The 17,929-nt window shown below is 41.8% G+C and overlaps 1 protein-coding gene across 6 annotated transcripts in view; it reads left to right on the top strand.

The window, feature by feature from the left end:
• Window positions 1–5,969: 5,969 nt before the first annotated feature.
• ankfn1 (ankyrin repeat and fibronectin type III domain containing 1) overlaps window positions 5,970–17,929 on the top strand; it is a 127,500-nt gene continuing 115,540 nt past the window's right edge. For 2 of the 6 annotated variants that reach the window (XM_044178262.1, XM_044178259.1), the window contains exons 1-4: window positions 5,971–6,398; window positions 7,967–8,094; window positions 9,258–9,500; window positions 13,969–14,186. In XM_044178262.1, coding sequence (XP_044034197.1) covers window positions 7,979–8,094; window positions 9,258–9,500; window positions 13,969–14,186 — 577 coding nt within the window. In that variant the 5' untranslated portion in view covers window positions 5,971–6,398; window positions 7,967–7,978. Of the gene's footprint in view, window positions 6,399–7,004; window positions 7,160–7,933; window positions 8,095–8,690; window positions 8,886–9,257; window positions 9,501–13,968; window positions 14,187–17,929 lie in introns of those variants that run through there. The other 4 variants (XM_044178264.1, XM_044178260.1, XM_044178261.1 and 1 more) reach the window with 4 other exon arrangements.

The raw sequence follows: 17,929 nt of genomic DNA, 5'->3' as shown, positions 1-17,929 counted from the left end.
CTAGGTGACAAAAGGTGACAGGGATGGACATTACCTTGCTCCTTTTTTTTTTAACAGCCTTAGAGGAGGAAGAAAAGAGTAGACAATAAAAACTTGTGAGCTCTCAGAAAATGTCCCCTTATAATGTTGTGAAGACTTTTCTACAGAACACAGTAAACATGACTTGAATGCAGCATAAGTGTCATAACGTTAAGTCAAGTACTGTACTTAAGTACAATTTTGAGGTACTTGAGTGTTAGTGTTACTTTATACACTATATTTCAGAGGGAAATAATATTGTGCTTTTTACTCCACTACATGAATGTGATAAACTGAGTTACTAATTACTTTACAGGTTCAGATGATAAATACAAAGTTTTGTCGATAAATAAAATGATATATAAATATAGATTAAGCTACCCAGCTCCACTTGTACCAGCTGCAACATTAAAGCGATACTTACATTAATCTACCAATGATTATAATCTAATAATAAAATAAACATTATTCTGAAATGAGCCATTTTGCATAATGAGTGCTTTTACTTTTGGTACTTTAAGTATATTTTGATGCTAACTTTTACTTAAGTAAATGATGTGAGTACTTCTCCCGCCACTGCTTGTTGACTTTATACATGTGCAAAGAATCAAAGATCCCAAAACTGGTCGCTTTTGAACTGTTTGAATACTTTGGGAAATAGTCTTTCTCTTCTTTTATTATATTATATTATATATTATTTCTGAGAGTGAGATGTTCAGATGGATAAACTGTGGAGCCATAAAGGCTCAAGACGTCTTTTATTACAGATGCAAACTGACCTGCAGAAACCTTGTGTTTTTTTAAATGCTGTTTTAGTTATTCTGTCTGTATTTTCCTTTGAGTTATTCGCTCTCATGTCTCAGTGAACTTTAGTTTGGTGTAAAATAAAGTTCTTTTCTACTGTGTCTGCTGTAACACCAGATTTCCAGAGACCTGGGAAATGACTCCCCACTGAGCCCATACTGCCACCTAGTGATGGGGAAAGGAACATTAGCACCATTCTTAGATAATAATAATAATAATAATAATAATAATAATAATAATGTTTATAATACAGCAGTTTTCAAAACAAAGTTACAAAGTGCTTTGCATGGTTGAACCAGGATTAAAACATTTTAGGAGGCAAATAAAATGAGACAAATGAATAATAATACAAAAATAAAATGGAATAAAAAAACCCAACATAAAGACGAGATAAAAACAACAACAATAATAATAAAAGAGACACGACATGTTGGAAATAAAACAGTGTGCTAGCATTAATAAAAAGCTTTTAAAAAAGGTTTTGAGAAGTGATAAAATGTCATTGATTCTGCACATCTGCACAGTTATTGGATCTTAATAATAATAATAATAAATCACCATCATCATAATGAACTAATCCAGTGATAAAATATAAAATACGGCTGCGTCAGGAGTGAGCTGAAGCCACTGAATTGCAGGAGTAAAAAGGGTGTTTCTGCAGGAGACGTGGAGAGTTTCAGAGATTATAAGTAGTTCATGACATCTTTAGATCCGAACAGTGTTATTATTCCTGCTGAGGGCTGGCTGTTTGTCCCAGCTGCAGATAATTACAGCAGCAGCTTCTGAACAACACAAACAGCCTCCTTCCTGTCTGCACTTATCTCTCGGCTTCCAGCAGCAACATCAAGGACTGTTTTTATCGTCCAGTGCACAAAAAACTTTAAGAAGTCTCCAGGAGTGGGGCCATCGCATCTGTACGTTGCACAGTTTAGATGCTCTGATACTTTATTTCCTCCTGGGGAGATTTTCTGCTTTTCCTCTGCTACATTTCAAAGGGTCCTTTCTTTCTTTCTTCTATCTGATCTTTCCCTCGTTCTTTCCCTTTTCACTTCTTTTCCACGTTTCCTTTCTTCCTTCTTTCCTTCCTTATTTCTTTTCCCATTCTGTCTCTCCTTCTTAAAGAAATACAGAATTATTTTCTCTTTCTCCATATCTCTGTCCTCTCTTTTCCTACTTTCAGTCACTTTTTCTCCTTCCCGCTGTTCTCCATCCTTTCGTTTATTTCCTTTTTTCTCCTTCCCGCTGTTCTCCATCCTTTCGTTTATTTCCTTTTTTCTCCTTCCTGCTGTTCTCCATCCTTTCGTTTATTTTCCATGTTTATTTCCTTTTTTCTCCTTCCTGCTGTTCTCCATCCTTTCGTTTATTTTCCATGTTTATTTCCTTTTTTCTCCTTCCTGCTGTTCTCCATCCTTTCGTTTATTTCCTTTTTTCTCCTTCCTGCTGTTCTCCATCCTTTCGTTTATTTTCGATGTTTATTTCCTTTTTTCTCCTTCCTGCTGTTCTCCATCCTTTCGTTTATTTCCTTTTTTCTCCTTCCTGCTGTTCTCCATCCTTTCGTTTATTTTCGATGTTTATTTCCTTTTTTCTCCTTCCTGCTGTTCTCCATCCTTTCCTTTATTTTCCATGTTTATTTCCTTTTTTCTCCTTCCTGCTGTTCTCCATCCTTTCGTTTATTTCCTTTTTTCTCCTTCCTGCTGTTCTCCATCCTTTCCTTTATTTTCCATGTTTATTTCCTTTTTTCTCCTTCCTGCTGTTCTCCATCCTTTCGTTTATTTCCTTTTTTCTCCTTCCTGCTGTTCTCCATCCTTTTGTTTATTTCCTTTTTTCTCCTTCCTGCTGTTCTCCATCCTTTCGTTTATTTCCTTTTTTCTCCTTCCTGCTGTTCTCCATCCTTTCGTTTATTTCCTTTTTTCTCCTTCCTGCTGTTCTCCATCATTTCCTTTATTTCCTTTTTTCTCCTTCCTGCTGTTCTCCATCATTTCGTTTATTTTACATGTTTATTTCCTTTTTTCTCCTTCCTGCTGTTCTCCATCATTTTGTTTATTTCCTTTTTTCTCCTTCCTGCTGTTCTCCATCCTTTCGTTTATTTCCTTTTTTCTCCTTCCTGCTGTTCTCCATCCTTTCGTTTATTTCCTTTTTTCTCCTTCCTGCTGTTCTCCATCATTTCCTTTATTTCCTTTTTTCTCCTTCCTGCTGTTCTCCATCATTTCGTTTATTTCCTTTTTTCTCCTTCCTGCTGTTCTCCATCATTTCCTTTATTTCCTTTTTTCTCCTTCCTGCTGTTCTCCATCCTTTCGTTTATTTTACATGTTTATTTCCTTTTTTCTCCTTCCTGCTGTTCTCCATCATTTCGTTTATTTCCTTTTTTCTCCTTCCTGCTGTTCTCCATCCTTTCCTATATTTTCCATGTTTATTTCCTTTTTTCTCCTTCCTGCTGTTCTCCATCCTTTCGTTTATTTCCTTTTTCTCCTTCCTGCTGTTCTCCATCCTTTCGTTTATTTCCTTTTTCTCCTTCCTGCTGTTCTCCATCATTTCCTTTATTTCCTTTTTTCTCCTTCCTGCTGTTCTCCATCCTTTCGTTTATTTCCTTTTTTCTCCTTCCTGCTGTTCTCCATCCTTTCGTTTATTTCCTTTTTTCTCCTTCCTGCTGTTCTCCATCATTTCCTTTATTTCCTTTTTTCTCCTTCCTGCTGTTCTCCATCCTTTCGTTTATTTTACATGTTTATTTCCTTTTTTCTCCTTCCTGCTGTTCTCCATCATTTCGTTTATTTCCTTTTTTCTCCTTCCTGCTGTTCTCCATCCTTTCCTATATTTTCCATGTTTATTTCCTTTTTTCTCCTTCCTGCTGTTCTCCATCCTTTCGTTTATTTCCTTTTTTCTCCTTCCTGCTGTTCTCCATCCTTTCGTTTATTTCCTTTTTTCTCCTTCCTGCTGTTCTCCATCATTTCCTTTATTTCCTTTTTTCTCCTTCCTGCTGTTCTCCATCCTTTCGTTTATTTTACATGTTTATTTCCTTTTTTCTCCTTCCTGCTGTTCTCCATCATTTCGTTTATTTCCTTTTTTCTCCTTCCTGCTGTTCTCCATCCTTTCGTTTATTTCCTTTTTTCTCCTTCCTGCTGTTCTCCATCATTTCGTTTATTTCCTTTTTTCTCCTTCCTGCTGTTCTCCATCCTTTTGTTTATTTCCTTTTTTCTCCTTCCTGCTGTTCTCCATCCTTTTGTTTATTTCCTTTTTTCTCCTTCCTGCTGTTCTCCATCATTTCGTTTATTTCCTTTTTTCTCCTTCCTGCTGTTCTCCATCATTTCGTTTATTTCCTTTTTTCTCCTTCCTGCTGTTCTCCATCCTTTTGTTTATTTCCTTTTTTCTCCTTCCTGCTGTTCTCCATCATTTCGTTTATTTCCTTTTTCTCCTTCCTGCTGTTCTCCATCATTTCGTTTATTTCCTTTTTCTCCTTCCTGCTGTTCTCCATCCTTTCGTTTATTTCCTTTTTTCTCCTTCCTGCTGTTCTCCATCATTTCGTTTATTTCCTTTTTTCTCCTTCCTGCTGTTCTCCATCATTTTGTTTATTTCCTTTTTTCTCCTTCCTGCTGTTCTCCATCATTTCGTTTATTTCCTTTTTTCTCCTTCCTGCTGTTCTCCATCCTTTTGTTTATTTCCTTTTTTCTCCTTCCTGCTGTTCTCCATCATTTCGTTTATTTCCTTTTTTCTCCTTCCTGCTGTTCTCCATCCTTTCATTTATTTTCCATGTTTATTTCCTTTTTTCTCCTTCCTGCTGTTCTCCATCATTTCGTTTATTTCCTTTTTTCTCCTTCCTGCTGTTCTCCATCCTTTCGTTTATTTCCTTTTTCTCCTTCCTGCTGTTCTCCATCCTTTCGTTTATTTTCCATGTTTATTTCCTTTTTCTCCTTCCTGCTGTTCTCCATCCTTTCGTTTATTTTCCATGTTTATTTCCTTTTTCTCCTTCCTGCTGTTCTCCATCCTTTCGTTTATTTTCCATGTTTATTTCCTTTTTCTCCTTCCTGCTGTTCTCCATCCTTTCGTTTATTTTCCATGTTTATTTCCTTTTTCTCCTTCCTGCTGTTCTCCATCATTTCGTTTATTTCCTTTTTCTCCTTCCTGCTGTTCTCCATCCTTTCGTTTATTTCCTTTTTCTCCTTCCTGCTGTTCTCCATCCTTTCGTTTATTTCCTTTTTCTCCTTCCTGCTGTTCTCCATCCTTTTGTTTATTTCCTTTTTCTCCTTCCTGCTGTTCTCCATCCTTTCGTTTATTTCCTTTTTCTCCTTCCTGCTGTTCTCCATCATTTCGTTTTCTCCTTCCTGCTGTTCTCCATCCTTTTGTTTATTTCCTTTTTTCTCCTTCCTGCTGTTCTCCATCATTTCGTTTATTTCCTTTTTTCTCCTTCCTGCTGTTCTCCATCCTTTCATTTATTTTCCATGTTTATTTCCTTTTTTCTCCTTCCTGCTGTTCTCCATCATTTCGTTTATTTCCTTTTTTCTCCTTCCTGCTGTTCTCCATCCTTTCGTTTATTTCCTTTTTTCTCCTTCCTGCTGTTCTCCATCCTTTCGTTTATTTTCCATGTTTATTTCCTTTTTTCTCCTTCCTGCTGTTCTCCATCCTTTCGTTTATTTTCCATGTTTATTTCCTTTTTTCTCCTTCCTGCTGTTCTCCATCCTTTCGTTTATTTTCCATGTTTATTTCCTTTTTTCTCCTTCCTGCTGTTCTCCATCATTTCGTTTATTTCCTTTTTTCTCCTTCCTGCTGTTCTCCATCCTTTCGTTTATTTCCTTTTTTCTCCTTCCTGCTGTTCTCCATCCTTTCGTTTATTTCCTTTTTTCTCCTTCCTGCTGTTCTCCATCCTTTTGTTTATTTCCTTTTTTCTCCTTCCTGCTGTTCTCCATCCTTTTGTTTATTTCCTTTTTTCTCCTTCCTGCTGTTCTCCATCATTTTGTTGATTTTCCATGTCTCCTTCCTTTTTCCCTTTCCCTTTCCCTCCATCCTTCCCAGTTTCCTTCCTTCCCTTTTCATTTTCCACTTCCTTGTGGTTTTCCTTCCTTCCTCCTTTCCGTCTTCAGTTCACTTCCCATTCTTCCTTCCTTCCTTCTCATTTTCCTTCATTCTTCTCCTCGACTTTTCACTTTTCCTTCCTTCCACTTTCTTTCTTTCTTTCTTTCCTTCAAAGTTCTTCTTCTTCGGGGTTTTACGACCTCCTTCCCAAACTGGAGATATGGGTTATATTTACAGTGAAACTAACCTGTGGTTTCCCCTGGAGGAGGGAGCGGGGCAGGCTTTAGGATCTGACAGACCTCCTCTGGGCCAGCTAATTGACTGCTGATGAGTGTAAGTGCGAACAGTATGGAGGCTCGGCCGCTCCCAGATGTGGGGCTGGGCGTCTGTGCGGTGAGTGAACCACAGTGAAACCCGAGCCTGCTCCGGCCTGGCTGTATTTTGGGATGTTTTACACGGGGCAGGACAAAGACACGTTACCAGGCGGGAGCCCAGTGTGAGCAGATGTTTCTGCTCTGGGGAAAGAAGAAGAAGAAGAGTTATTTCTGCAGAAGAAGGAAGACTCAGAGACGGTAAACTTGTCCTCAGTTGCAGCCGCTTCTGTCGCTGATGTTGTGGTTTGTGTGTTTTAACTGTGCGGAGCTGTTAGCGGACAGATTAGCGGACAGATTACCGCAGTATGTCACAAGTGACGGACAGCTGACCGGATGGATCCTGACTGAAAAACGAAACCGACGTTTTAAAGGACAAATCGTCATTTATATAGTAATTTAAGTTTGAACGTGTGCCGACATGAACTCTGACTGGGAGCTAAGCTGTGTTCCTGTGTGTTTTTTTAACCAGTGTGTTGCTGTAATCACTCTCACCGGGTGTTGCCCATTTTAATGACTGACTAGCCCAAACAGTGACCACGTGTGGTGGCACCGCCTGTCTGCCGCACTGGCCCTTTGGCTAATTAGTTCAATTCGTAATTATAGCCTTCAAATTACAAATAAATATTTCTAATGTCAGTTATTATCATAGGCTACCTGGTCACCTCTCACATACACATACATTACTTCCGGGCTGCAGTTTAACCGCCATTCTAAGTGCTGCAGATACGGTGAATTAACCGTGTCACCATGGCAACAGTAGGCCTGTTACTTAGTTACCGGCTAGCGTTAGCTAACCAGCTAGCAACGTAATGTTAGGCGCTAGCTACCAACTATTACTAAGTATTATCATGTACAAGTACTATTTGTACACGCTAGCTAACCAACTAGCTAATTCTAGACCTAGATTTAGATAACCAACTAACAAGGTAATGGTACCTGCTAGCTAACCAACTAACAAGGTAATGTTAGGAGAAAGCGACCAACTCCTAAAAGTTGTTTTTACAAGCTAGTTAAAAAAAACTAACTAGGTTACTTAACAAGCCAATGTTACTTGAAAGCTAACAACTAACTAACAAGGTAATATTATGTGTAGGGTGCTAGCTAACAGCTAGTAAGCTAATGTTACTAACTAGTTAACCAACTAATAAACAAGCTAATGTTACCAGATAATGCTGGCTAGGAACTAACTAACAAGGTAATGTTACTAGAAAGCTAACTTAGCTACCTAACAAGTTAATATGAGCTAACTAACCAACTACTAATAAATAACCAGCTAGTTAACCAACCATTTAACAAGCTAATGGTAAAGCCAAATACCAACTAACAAACAAAAAATATCACCGTTTAGCTAACCAACTGAATAACAAGCTAATGTTACCAGCTAACTACCAACTAATTAACAAGCACAATTTGCCAGCTAGCTAGCTCTGACTGGTTAAAAGGACCTAACCATGAGGTAAACTGACTACAGACACCTGCACACCTGTAAGAAACTGAGGGTCATTTGAATAGTTTCTTTTTTTTGCTTGTGGAAATGGTTTTGTAAGCGAGCGCAGTAACACACTGATTTGTCCTCAAATACTTTAAAGAAGCTAGCTAACGGACTCTGTGGAGGCAACACATCTGCCTTACTGTTCTTTTTGATTATGAGGACTCCTCATGTTGCTGATTTGGTTACCTGACCCCTCCTTCGTGCTGAACGTAGTGTGTAACGTCTGTATTTTTGTGTTTAGACTGTTCGCTGACCTGCTCCTGATCCCCTGCAGATATGGCTGAAGATGTCCGTGGATTCTGATAACTCCTGTGTTTTGCTGTCGTCGCGAGACTCCAGGACTTCCTGCATCTTCCAAACCGCGGACGAGAAAGATGACATCCCAGGAGTGGGAGAGGAGAGGTAACCGACTCATAACAAACATAGCAGACTTGGGTTAACCAGGTGTGCCAAATGTACTGCAGTAAATACTGCAGACAGTTTTTTGATTATTATTTAAAAGAATATTTTATCTAAAAACAGCAAACATCTGCTGGCTGTGGCTCGTGAAGCTTTGCTGCTTCTTTCTAAGGGTTTTCACACTGCTGGCCTTGATAAAGTGTTTTGTATTCAGGTTTGTGTTAATTTTTGTTGCCATTTCATACACTGAACAATTCATCCATTGTTCAAAAACAGAATTAATTAATTAGCTGATAATGAGAATAGTCGTTCGTCACTTTTAAAGACCCTGTTTTTTATAATCGGCTTCTTACTGTGAGCGATCGGATCCTACACGAACACTGTTTTCTGCCACAGTTTAAACAGTTTGGGTTATTTCATGAGAGATTTCTGCATTTTGTGTTCTTCCCACTGCTAAATATGTTTGTTTAACTTTGATGTTGCTTCTTTAGTCATGCATATTTAATGTTTATAGAGAAATACTTAAGATAAGACACCACGTTTCCCAAGCTTTAAACATGCAAAGAAGCAAGTTGTGACCTTTTTTTTTTTTTTTTAAGTTGACATGTTGGACTTGTTAGCAGCTCATTTCCACCTCCAGCAGTTACAGAGCGACAGCTCTTTCTCTGGAAACGACGCCATGACAGCGCTAAGTAAAGTTGCAGCCGAACAGATAAACAACGTAAAGCTGCAGATTCAGCTGATACTTCTCTGGAGGTTCATCGCTGTCAGAGACACCCAACACACTGTCGCAGGTATCAGCTGTAGGGCTGATTTCTAAATGTTACTCTTGACATAGAAGGTGAGACCTCTCTCTACTGAAAGGAGCTGTTATGACCTCTGACCTCGGAGAGGAGTGTCAGGTCTTCAGAGCAGGGACTTCGAGGTCTAGGCTGGAAACTGAAGGTGAACCCTGAAACAGCCTCCCACAGAGTGTCGGAGATGCAAAGTCGCTGCACATTTCTGTCCTTGTTTTGATATATTTTCTGTCTCTCTTTTATTTCCTCTTTTATCTTTTCTCCTTTCTGTTTGTTTTAAAAAGTGGGATGAAAATGAACTTTCTGCCTGCAGCTGCAGTTTATGTAGTGAAGGATTCAGATTCAGCTGGTGTGCCTCTCCTCCCGCAGTGTTCTGGAGATGCTGAGCTACTCCAAGTTCTCCGACCTGGAGACATGGCTCTGTATGCCGTCCTCGCTGCTGCTGTCCAGGGCCCTGGACTCCATCCACACCTCCACCTCCTCCTCCTCCTCTTCCTCGCATGCATCTAACCACTCCTCCAATTCCCCGCCGATCTCCTCCTCCTCCTCGCCGGCCTCCAACTCCCGTCGCTCCACCTGCAGCGAGCCGGGAGAGACCGACACGCCACTCAGGTAACGCAAAGTCTGTTATCAAGTTCAAAGGTCAACTGAAGATTTTAAAGACCACACCAGGTGGTTTTTGTTTGATCCCTTCAGCATATATTTTACACTACTGCTGATTATTTTCTAATGATTTACAGTTTTTAGTTTGAGGCAGTCATGGTTTCCATAAATTCCCGCAGCGCACACTTTCATAAGACATTTATGATGTCGCACACGGGCGTTCACGTGGAAAGTGACAGTAGTTGTGTGAAGAATGAAAGAATGGAGCTCGTGCCGATTGAAGATCACATTGACGGTCTTTTAAAGATACTGGGCGGAGGGGCAAAATGTGTTCATGGACTGTGTAAAAATCCTCCTCAGCCTGCTGTTGTATTCCACTCGTAACTCCCTAAATATGTGTTTTACGTTTAGAACTAGAATATACTTTAAAAGCCTGTAAAATCATACAAAGCAGCCTGGGCTCTGCTGCCTGCAGTGTATTTTCTGTGCATCAGCACGACTCGTGCTGCCACTCAGCTTTGTCTGCTGTCGCGTCACATTTTGGGAAGGAGACGGCTAACGAGGCCGAAAAGTGATGTTAATCAGATAAACTCTGCTTATTGATTTAGTCTAGAGGACAAGGCTGGCGATATTCTGTATTTTTCTTCTTGTCAACAGATCTCAGCACCGTCTGACTTCCTGTCTGCGGCTCTCAGCTGCGAGCCCGTTGGTTCCTGCTGAAAAACTCCTCACAGATATATAGTTTGATGTTTAAAAAGGCTCAGTAGTTTCCTCAAACAGCTGCTAAAATATAGAAAATCCACCGAACATATACTTCAGTTAACCTCTGTTTCTCGCACAATGAGAAGTTGATGTTGGATTTATTAATAAATCAGAGTCACCCCTAATTCTGACATCAGAAAAGCGTGGCGGGAGGGGGTTTTAGATGCTGGATAACAATCGTACTTTATTTGAAGCACACTGGGGCCTTAAGAAAGTCCCGTTGCAGGGGCTTGACAGTTGTTTGAGGCAGGTTAGGCTATCACAATGCCCCCTCAGAGTGCCTGTTTAAACGTTTCACAGTAAATGCCCTGCAGACTGGACTTACAGTAGAAGATAATGGTTCTGATGGCCACCAGATGTCTTTTTTTTATGATGTTTACTAGAGAGACTTAAGCTCAGCTGCACCAGTTACCTAAAAAAGTGCTGTGTTGAAACTGTGGTCAGTTCAGAAACTTCTCCTCCTGCAGCCAGCAGAAACATTGTTCCTCAGTTGTTGCAGCTCATAAAGTATTTGTCTGGCACCATGGTGATGGCAGCTATGCAGGGAAAGATAAGCCAAGAGCCTGCAGGGAGCCTGGAGGGAAACATTGGTGTTTATAGATGTGGGGGAAATGTACTGCAAATATAAGGAAGTGTGGTCATTATGATGTGTAGCTGGAGGGCTCTTTAGGTAGGCGTATAGCGATCGTATAGGAACAGATTTGTTTGGTCAAATTGTCGGTTATTGAAAAGGAATAAAAGGAAAGTTTTGAGGCTGCCTTTAGAGGACGTGAAAGTCCTCAGGAACCAGGAGGTTTTAAGCATGCCTGACTTGCTTCACAAGGCCGATTAGAGCTCTACAGACACGGAAAATGATCTGAAAGTCAGTTGTAGTGTGATGGCAGGTGTAATGTATTCTCTGCTTCCCAGTCAGATCTCTGGCTGACTGAGGTCTAGCTGCCGTTCAGTGGTCTGGTCTACTGGATCCAGTACATGTTCAGAAGGTTGTCCAGCCTTCATTTCGGTGCGATTCCTTTCTGGTCAGTGGGGGGAAAAACCGTCATTTCCCAACGTGGACGCTACAGTATGCCTGCCCAAATGGAAGTACTACTTATCACATATCTATAGTGATCAAGTTTCTCTCAGGAAACTAGCGTTTTGCCCCTGTGGCAGCTAGATTTGGGTTTGTGTACACAAGTGTGTCCAACTCTAACTCTTCAGTGTGTCGGCTGCGTAAACTACATTTAAAATACTTACGGTCGCTCAAATTGTGAAGGAGAGTGTTTGTTTTCAAGCTGAGGCGTAAACAAAAATGAAGTGAGAACGAAGATAACCAAGAAAACCCTTCAGGTCTGTCGTGGAAAGTGAATCAGCCTTTGATTTTAATAAAGTGGCGGAAGTTTTTGCTCAGAGGAAGCTGCTCTGATGTTTGTTAGACAGCTGAGTCTGATTCAGTTCGGCTCTACGATCATTGCTGATTGATAAATATCAATTCAGAATTTTATTTCATTCTCAGATCAGTGAGGTGCGTTCATGTTGTTGACTATAATTAGCAGGGATTTCGTCAGACGATGGGTATTAAGGGTCGGAGGGCGTCCCTGTTCTTAAACTGAGCTTGTTGTGTTTTTATTGCTGTGTGTTTGTTTTACTTCATGGGACGAAGCAGCCGAACACAGAATTTAAATGAGCTAATTCAGCAACTGATGCCTGAATCTTGTCATCTGTAGCAGGTCTTGAGGGATCTGTAGGTCAGTCTGCGTCTTGTGGACGTTTGTTTCTGAGCGAGACGACCGGCTCCTTGGGTGGCGACAACGAAATAAGAAAATCACTAGTCAGGGACGTGACAGTTGTTTGAGGTAGGTTAGGCTATCACAGTGCCCCCTCAGAGTAAATGCCCTCACACATGCTGCCACTCATGTCACGCAGGTGACCTATAGGCATGCGACTTCACCTGTAGGTGGTGCAGTTTGTGGAGCTGCTGTAGCTTCTGCAGGTAGAAGATGGTGGCTGAATCTGGTTTCAGCTGCTTCTCATCATTAAAGTAATAATGTTAAGCAGCCAAATTATATGGATTTTCCTACTGTGAGTAAATGCAGCATTAGTCTGCCCCCCTCCCTGGTTCAGTTGAAGGTTTCCTTTCATTTGACACAAAGGCCTCCTGACTGATCAGCCTCTGCTGGATAAACTGTGATATCTGAAGCACTCGACTGTTGATTTCCCCCCCACACACACACAGTGAGGTAAGGTAACACCCCTATTGGGCATTGAACACTTGAGAGGTCCTTTTCCCGTCAGCTGTGGACCTCCACACAGTCATGTGTGATTATGTTTCCTGCTTGGACCCTGAAAACCTTTTCCGTACTTCTAAAACACCCGGCTGTTGCGTTCGTGTGCCACTTTTACAAAAAAGTCAACCACTAAACAAGATAGTGGCGGAGACGGTAACGCCGACGTGATGCGGTAAAGCGTGTCGATCGTAGATGTGGAGTTGGGCTCAGCTGCTGGACTTTGTCTTGCGGAGGAAAAACAAGGGAAGACGTGGAACCAGAGGATCATGGCGGAGCCGCAGCTACGTCGTCTCAGAGGCCAGGTATCGGGATAACACAGCAGCCGGATATATATATGTATTAACTTTGTTTATTGACACTGAGAGGATGCAGTATGTACAGTGGCAGCCATTTTGGACGTCCTTCCTGTTGTACTGTAAACTTGATTCCCAGTGTCAGGTTTACTATTAAATTAATCAGAAAGCTCTTCAGAACATTAAAGCTGAAAGAAGAGCGGTCACACTGCGAAGTCTTGTTGCTGATATTGAAAGTTTCGTCTCGACCTCGGACCCACAAGGTCCGTTTTTAATATTTTGTTCAGGAGCTTTTGATCGTGTCACACGATCTTCATCAGCAGGTGGAGTCTGCCCAGTTGTCATGGAGCTGTAGATTTTTAAATTTCCACTTTTTCTGAGCACTTTAATGACTTTAAGGCCAACATGGAGGAGAATAGGGATGCAACCAGTCCAACCTTTCCTCTCCCAATACTGATTCTGATACCTCAACTCAGAGTATCTGGCAGCTAGGGCTGCAACAGTTATATTTCATTATTGATATCCTGGTCTGTAAAGTATCAGGAAGTGGTGAAAAACAGCCATCACAATTTCCCAAAGCCCGAGGTGACTTCTTTTAAAATTGTTTTGTTAAACCCAACGATCCAAAGGTATTTGATTTACTGTCACATAAAACAGGGACAAGTAGCAAAGCCTCACATTGAAGAAGCTGAAACCAGAGAATATTTCGCATATATGCTTGAAAAATTACAAACAATTTGATACTGATTGATTTTTAAAATAGTTGCTGATTAATTTTACGTAGATCGCCTAATTGATTAATTGACAAATAGTTTCAGCTCTATTGAACCCGTGTTATATATTTGTCCCGTTGATACAGTTCTCCGTCAACACCGACTGTGGTCGGAGCCGTTAATGTTTTTCTTTTTCTACGTGGGTCGAAAAATTGTGAAAAAGTTGTGATTTCTGTACAGCAAACGTCTCACCCACTGCTGTTGCTGTTTTTATGGCTCATTTCTTAACTGATGATCAAAATTATCACCAGTTTCTTCCCTACAGTGAACTCACCTGTACAGCTACTGTATATGAAGACACCGCAGAAAAGGTGCAGCAGCGGTCCCGAAAGTCAAGACTGATTGTGATGTCACTGAATTTTCTGTTGTTCAATCCCTGCAGGTCATCAGAGAGGGAATCCGCCTTCCTCACCCCTGCACTGGGGAAGGAGATGCCATTTCTGTCCACGTCCCTCCTCCCCATCCTCTCCTCCACCCCTACTGCTGCAGTGCTGAGCTCAGGGACGTCAGCGGGAGACTCCACCTCCCAGAGCGGGGTCAGCATCAGGAAGCGCCGGCGGCTCGCTGCCAGTCCTGGAGGACTCCACTGGAACTCTGCAGGTAATATAACATAGGACCCGTTTAGATGAGCACTGCAAGGAAGATTGTTTGGCCGCTCACCATTGAGTCTGGTTCTGCTCGAGGTTTCTGCCTCTTAAAGGAAGTCTTTCCTTGCCGCTGTGGCCAAGTGCTTGCTCATGGTGGGATCTGTTGGGTCTCTGTAAATAATATTATAAAGAGTTCGGTCTAGACCCGCTCTAGAGGATGCAGTCGGCTCTGGAGAGCTGGGTCATAGGAAAGTCCGGGTTGCCGGCCGATAAGTTGTTGTAGTGGAAAAGACCCTTCAGTGTAAGCAAACACAAATGAAATCTGCAGATTTTCTTTTACAGTTTTCATCAGTGATCCAGACTAAAAATCTGCAGAATTAACAGAATGTTTTTTTTTTGTTTTTTTTTGCTTGTAATGTGACAATATTAATTTAAAGCTAGGGCAGATAATGTATTTCAGAAGCATTTTTGTTATATTTGTTGAAGTTCTCTTTACATCTCGACAGGAATCAATAAATCAAATGCTCGGTGGGGGAAAAAATAAAAAGTAAGCCTGTCTAATCATTGCATTCGGTTCAAATGAAATGGTTGGCTGGCCTACCTCCCTGTCTGCTCTAAAATAAAGCATCTGCTTAAAGTTTAAAACTCTTTGGATATTCAAAACATCCACATACAAAATTCATTTAGTCAAAAGAAAGCGAACAAATCAACAGTGAGTACAGTAAGAGAACAAATGAGTGATGTGAATTAGTTCTGCTTGGGGTGGGGATTAGTCTTAGTGTCTACAGTTGAACTTGGCAACCTTGGCTCGGTCTGTACTGCGTCAGCAGCATCGTGCCGTTATAGAAAAGTCTCTCTACACTCACTGAGGTAGTTGGGAGGTGGAGGTACAAAGTTCCTGAGCAGTAAATCTAGTTTTTCATACGGCACCATTAACTTAACGCTAACTGTCACACACATGCACAAGGGGGTGGAGATGTGTTCATTCTGAGTTTTACAAGCAGCATCTCTATTCGTTTAAAATCTGGGGGAAATGTGCGGAGGTGTCGGCGTAACTGTGCGGGCGCGGATTCCGTGTGGGCGGATGTCTGCACATTTGGTTGAAGTAACTCGGCAGGTTTGTGACGGTGGAAACAAACATGAAACCGACCGAATGCAGGATCAGTGTGAAGTTGTGGACGTGCCGTCCTGTCGGGAATGTTTATGACACAAAGTGCACAAACACTCTGACTGGTGTCTTGTTTATGCTGTCCAGGGGCTCTGCTTCCTGTGTTAGCGAGACGTCCTTTAGCTCCACCCTTCTGGAGAATGATAACGAGCTTCCTGAACAGATTACAGCCAGTCTCCTCGTCTTCATCTCCATCTTTGTTGCTCAGGGCTCATTCTTGTTGACTTCAGAATACTCTGCTTTATCAACCTTTTTGGCTTGTGACCCTTTTTAAACAAAGCGGTGCCCATCTACGACGACTCCTCGCAGGCTACATGTGCCCACGAACTGAGATCATTTCAACCACAGAGTGAATTCCCTTCTCAGACTGTTACATCTGATTACTCTTCAGAGGTCTGATGATCCAGTATTTCGGGGGAGAAGTCCAAAATAATCATAATTCTGTGGAGCAGAAACATGTATTTCTCTTCTTTCCCATCTTTTAATCGTCTCACGTCCCCTTAGATGTATCTTGCGACCCCCTGAGAGGGTCCTGACCCCCAGGTTGGGAACCACAGGTTTATATCAGGGAGGATGTTTCAGATGCTTTTGAAGCCGTAACCTAAAGTTTTTGAAGAAGTTTTCATCACGTCACTCTTTTCCTTCTGCGTGTTCGCTCTCTTTTCTCCGATCTTCCTCCGACTCAACTCGCCAGTCCTCCATCTTGGATCCAAATCTGCATTCGGATCCACTTTCCTCTCTGCGTCGCCAGACTGTCACACTTGTAATTTCATCTCACAACGCTTGAATCATCTGAAATGTGACCGTCAACGCCAAAGCTACCACGGAGGACGCTGAGGTCACGTTTTACACTCCACAGATTCTGGTGTTCGACTTGTTTTGGGGAAAAATGAATAGCAGGATTACGTAGGTGGCGGTGTGAAGAAGGCTTTGAAACATCATTTAAACCATCATGTAGGGAGATGAAATTTACTGAAAATAACATTGAAAAGTTTTCTTGGATAAATAAAATGAGTTTTTTTGATACCTATACTCAAAATGTCTTATGAGGGAGGGGTTGCTCTGGGGCAGTTTGTATTTATAAAGTGTTTCTAAAATCCCGGCTGCAGCCCAGGTCACAGTAATGGGCTCCATCAGTCCACCAGAATCCGGAGAATCTGGTTTCATGTTCAGGATTTACCAGGAGGCTGGTTCGCCCCTTCTCTCAGTAAAACTTACAAACTGTTGTTTGTTTTTCTCTTTGTTTTCTTCCTCCTGTCATCTGTCACCCCGAGGCGTTTTTAAAGCTTCTCGTCTCGTCTGCAGGACTTGGTCCTTGGTGCAGTTAGTCGTCCCTGCTGTACAGACTCCTGCCCGCTGTCGGTATTGGTGAGGATTACTGATAGCTCACAGTTCAATAGTTGTTACGATTTATTACGTTTTATTTTGAAAAAACAAATAGGCTTGCATGGAAATGATTTCATTTAATCTTCTCCTGTTCCTAAAGACGTTGAAATGAAAACATTCATCATTTTTTAAAAGGGAATAAGGCAGCAGCCGTGTGTGTTGTCAGTTTCCTGGCAGTGATTTAAACCACTTGAATACCAAACTTATTATCAACTCGACTTCCCATGACAGAAATACGACCTCAGAGCTTTCAGGTCTCTGTGCTGCGTCACCCGTGACCTCTACGCTGAGCTTCTGGTCCAAATGTCGTCTCAGAGCTTTGCAGTTCTTCGTGTTACAGAAGCGAAGAGGAGCGTCTGCCGTTTTTGTGTGCTTTCTAAAGCCAAAGGTCGTGAAAATGAAATCCATAAATACTGCTAAACAAGCAGCGGTGGAGTAACAACATCCTGACAGCCTCACAGCAAACAGTTTGTGTGACTGGAGCAACATGAAGCTGAAGTTTTGACTGTTTTTCAGTCTGTGTCCCTGACAGCAGTGACTGTGTGCACGATTCTCTGATTTCCAAACTTAACAGGAAGTCCGGTGTGTCTTGTTTCCCTGGGTTCATTTCTCACCTCTCTGGTTTGTTTGACGCTATCAGAGAGCCAGAAATCTGCATTTATTCAACGGTTTTTCATTGAAAATCAGTCTGGATGTGAGTTGGAAAAGTTTGACTTGTGTCCAGCAGAGGGAGCCATGACTCCAGCTGTGCGAGGAAGATGTCAGAGTTGGTCCTGGGTTTGCTCAGGAAGGTTCCTGACTGAGTGAAATGACCCAGAAGTATCTCAGTGGCAGCCATGATAACAGCTGTTCGAATCCTCTAAATGCTAAGGAAAGGTGCTTCAGCACGCTGGACCACCAAAGCAGAGGAGATAATGGCGTCCCATAGTGACGCACCATTCGGCCATCATTCGTTATGTTGAGCAGACTCAGAGAGGGAGCGCGTGGATGTGGACAGAAGTCTTGACAGGATATAGAAACTTTCTTTGATCGTGAAGCCTGATGTTACTCTACAGCTATGGTTTATCAGTGAAGCGTGTGAACCGCGCTCATCGATCAAACGTCTGTATCCTCGCTGCGCTGCATTGTTATAACTACGATGAAGTGGTCGCGGGTCACTTCTCTCGCCCCGTCCGGGCGCTGCCTGTCCCTCTTCATCTCCT

This window comes from Siniperca chuatsi, linkage group LG20 (genome assembly GCF_020085105.1).
Source record: "Siniperca chuatsi isolate FFG_IHB_CAS linkage group LG20, ASM2008510v1, whole genome shotgun sequence".
Lineage (NCBI taxonomy): Eukaryota > Metazoa > Chordata > Actinopteri > Centrarchiformes > Sinipercidae > Siniperca > Siniperca chuatsi.
This window is presented reverse-complemented; position numbering and strand designations above follow the sequence as displayed.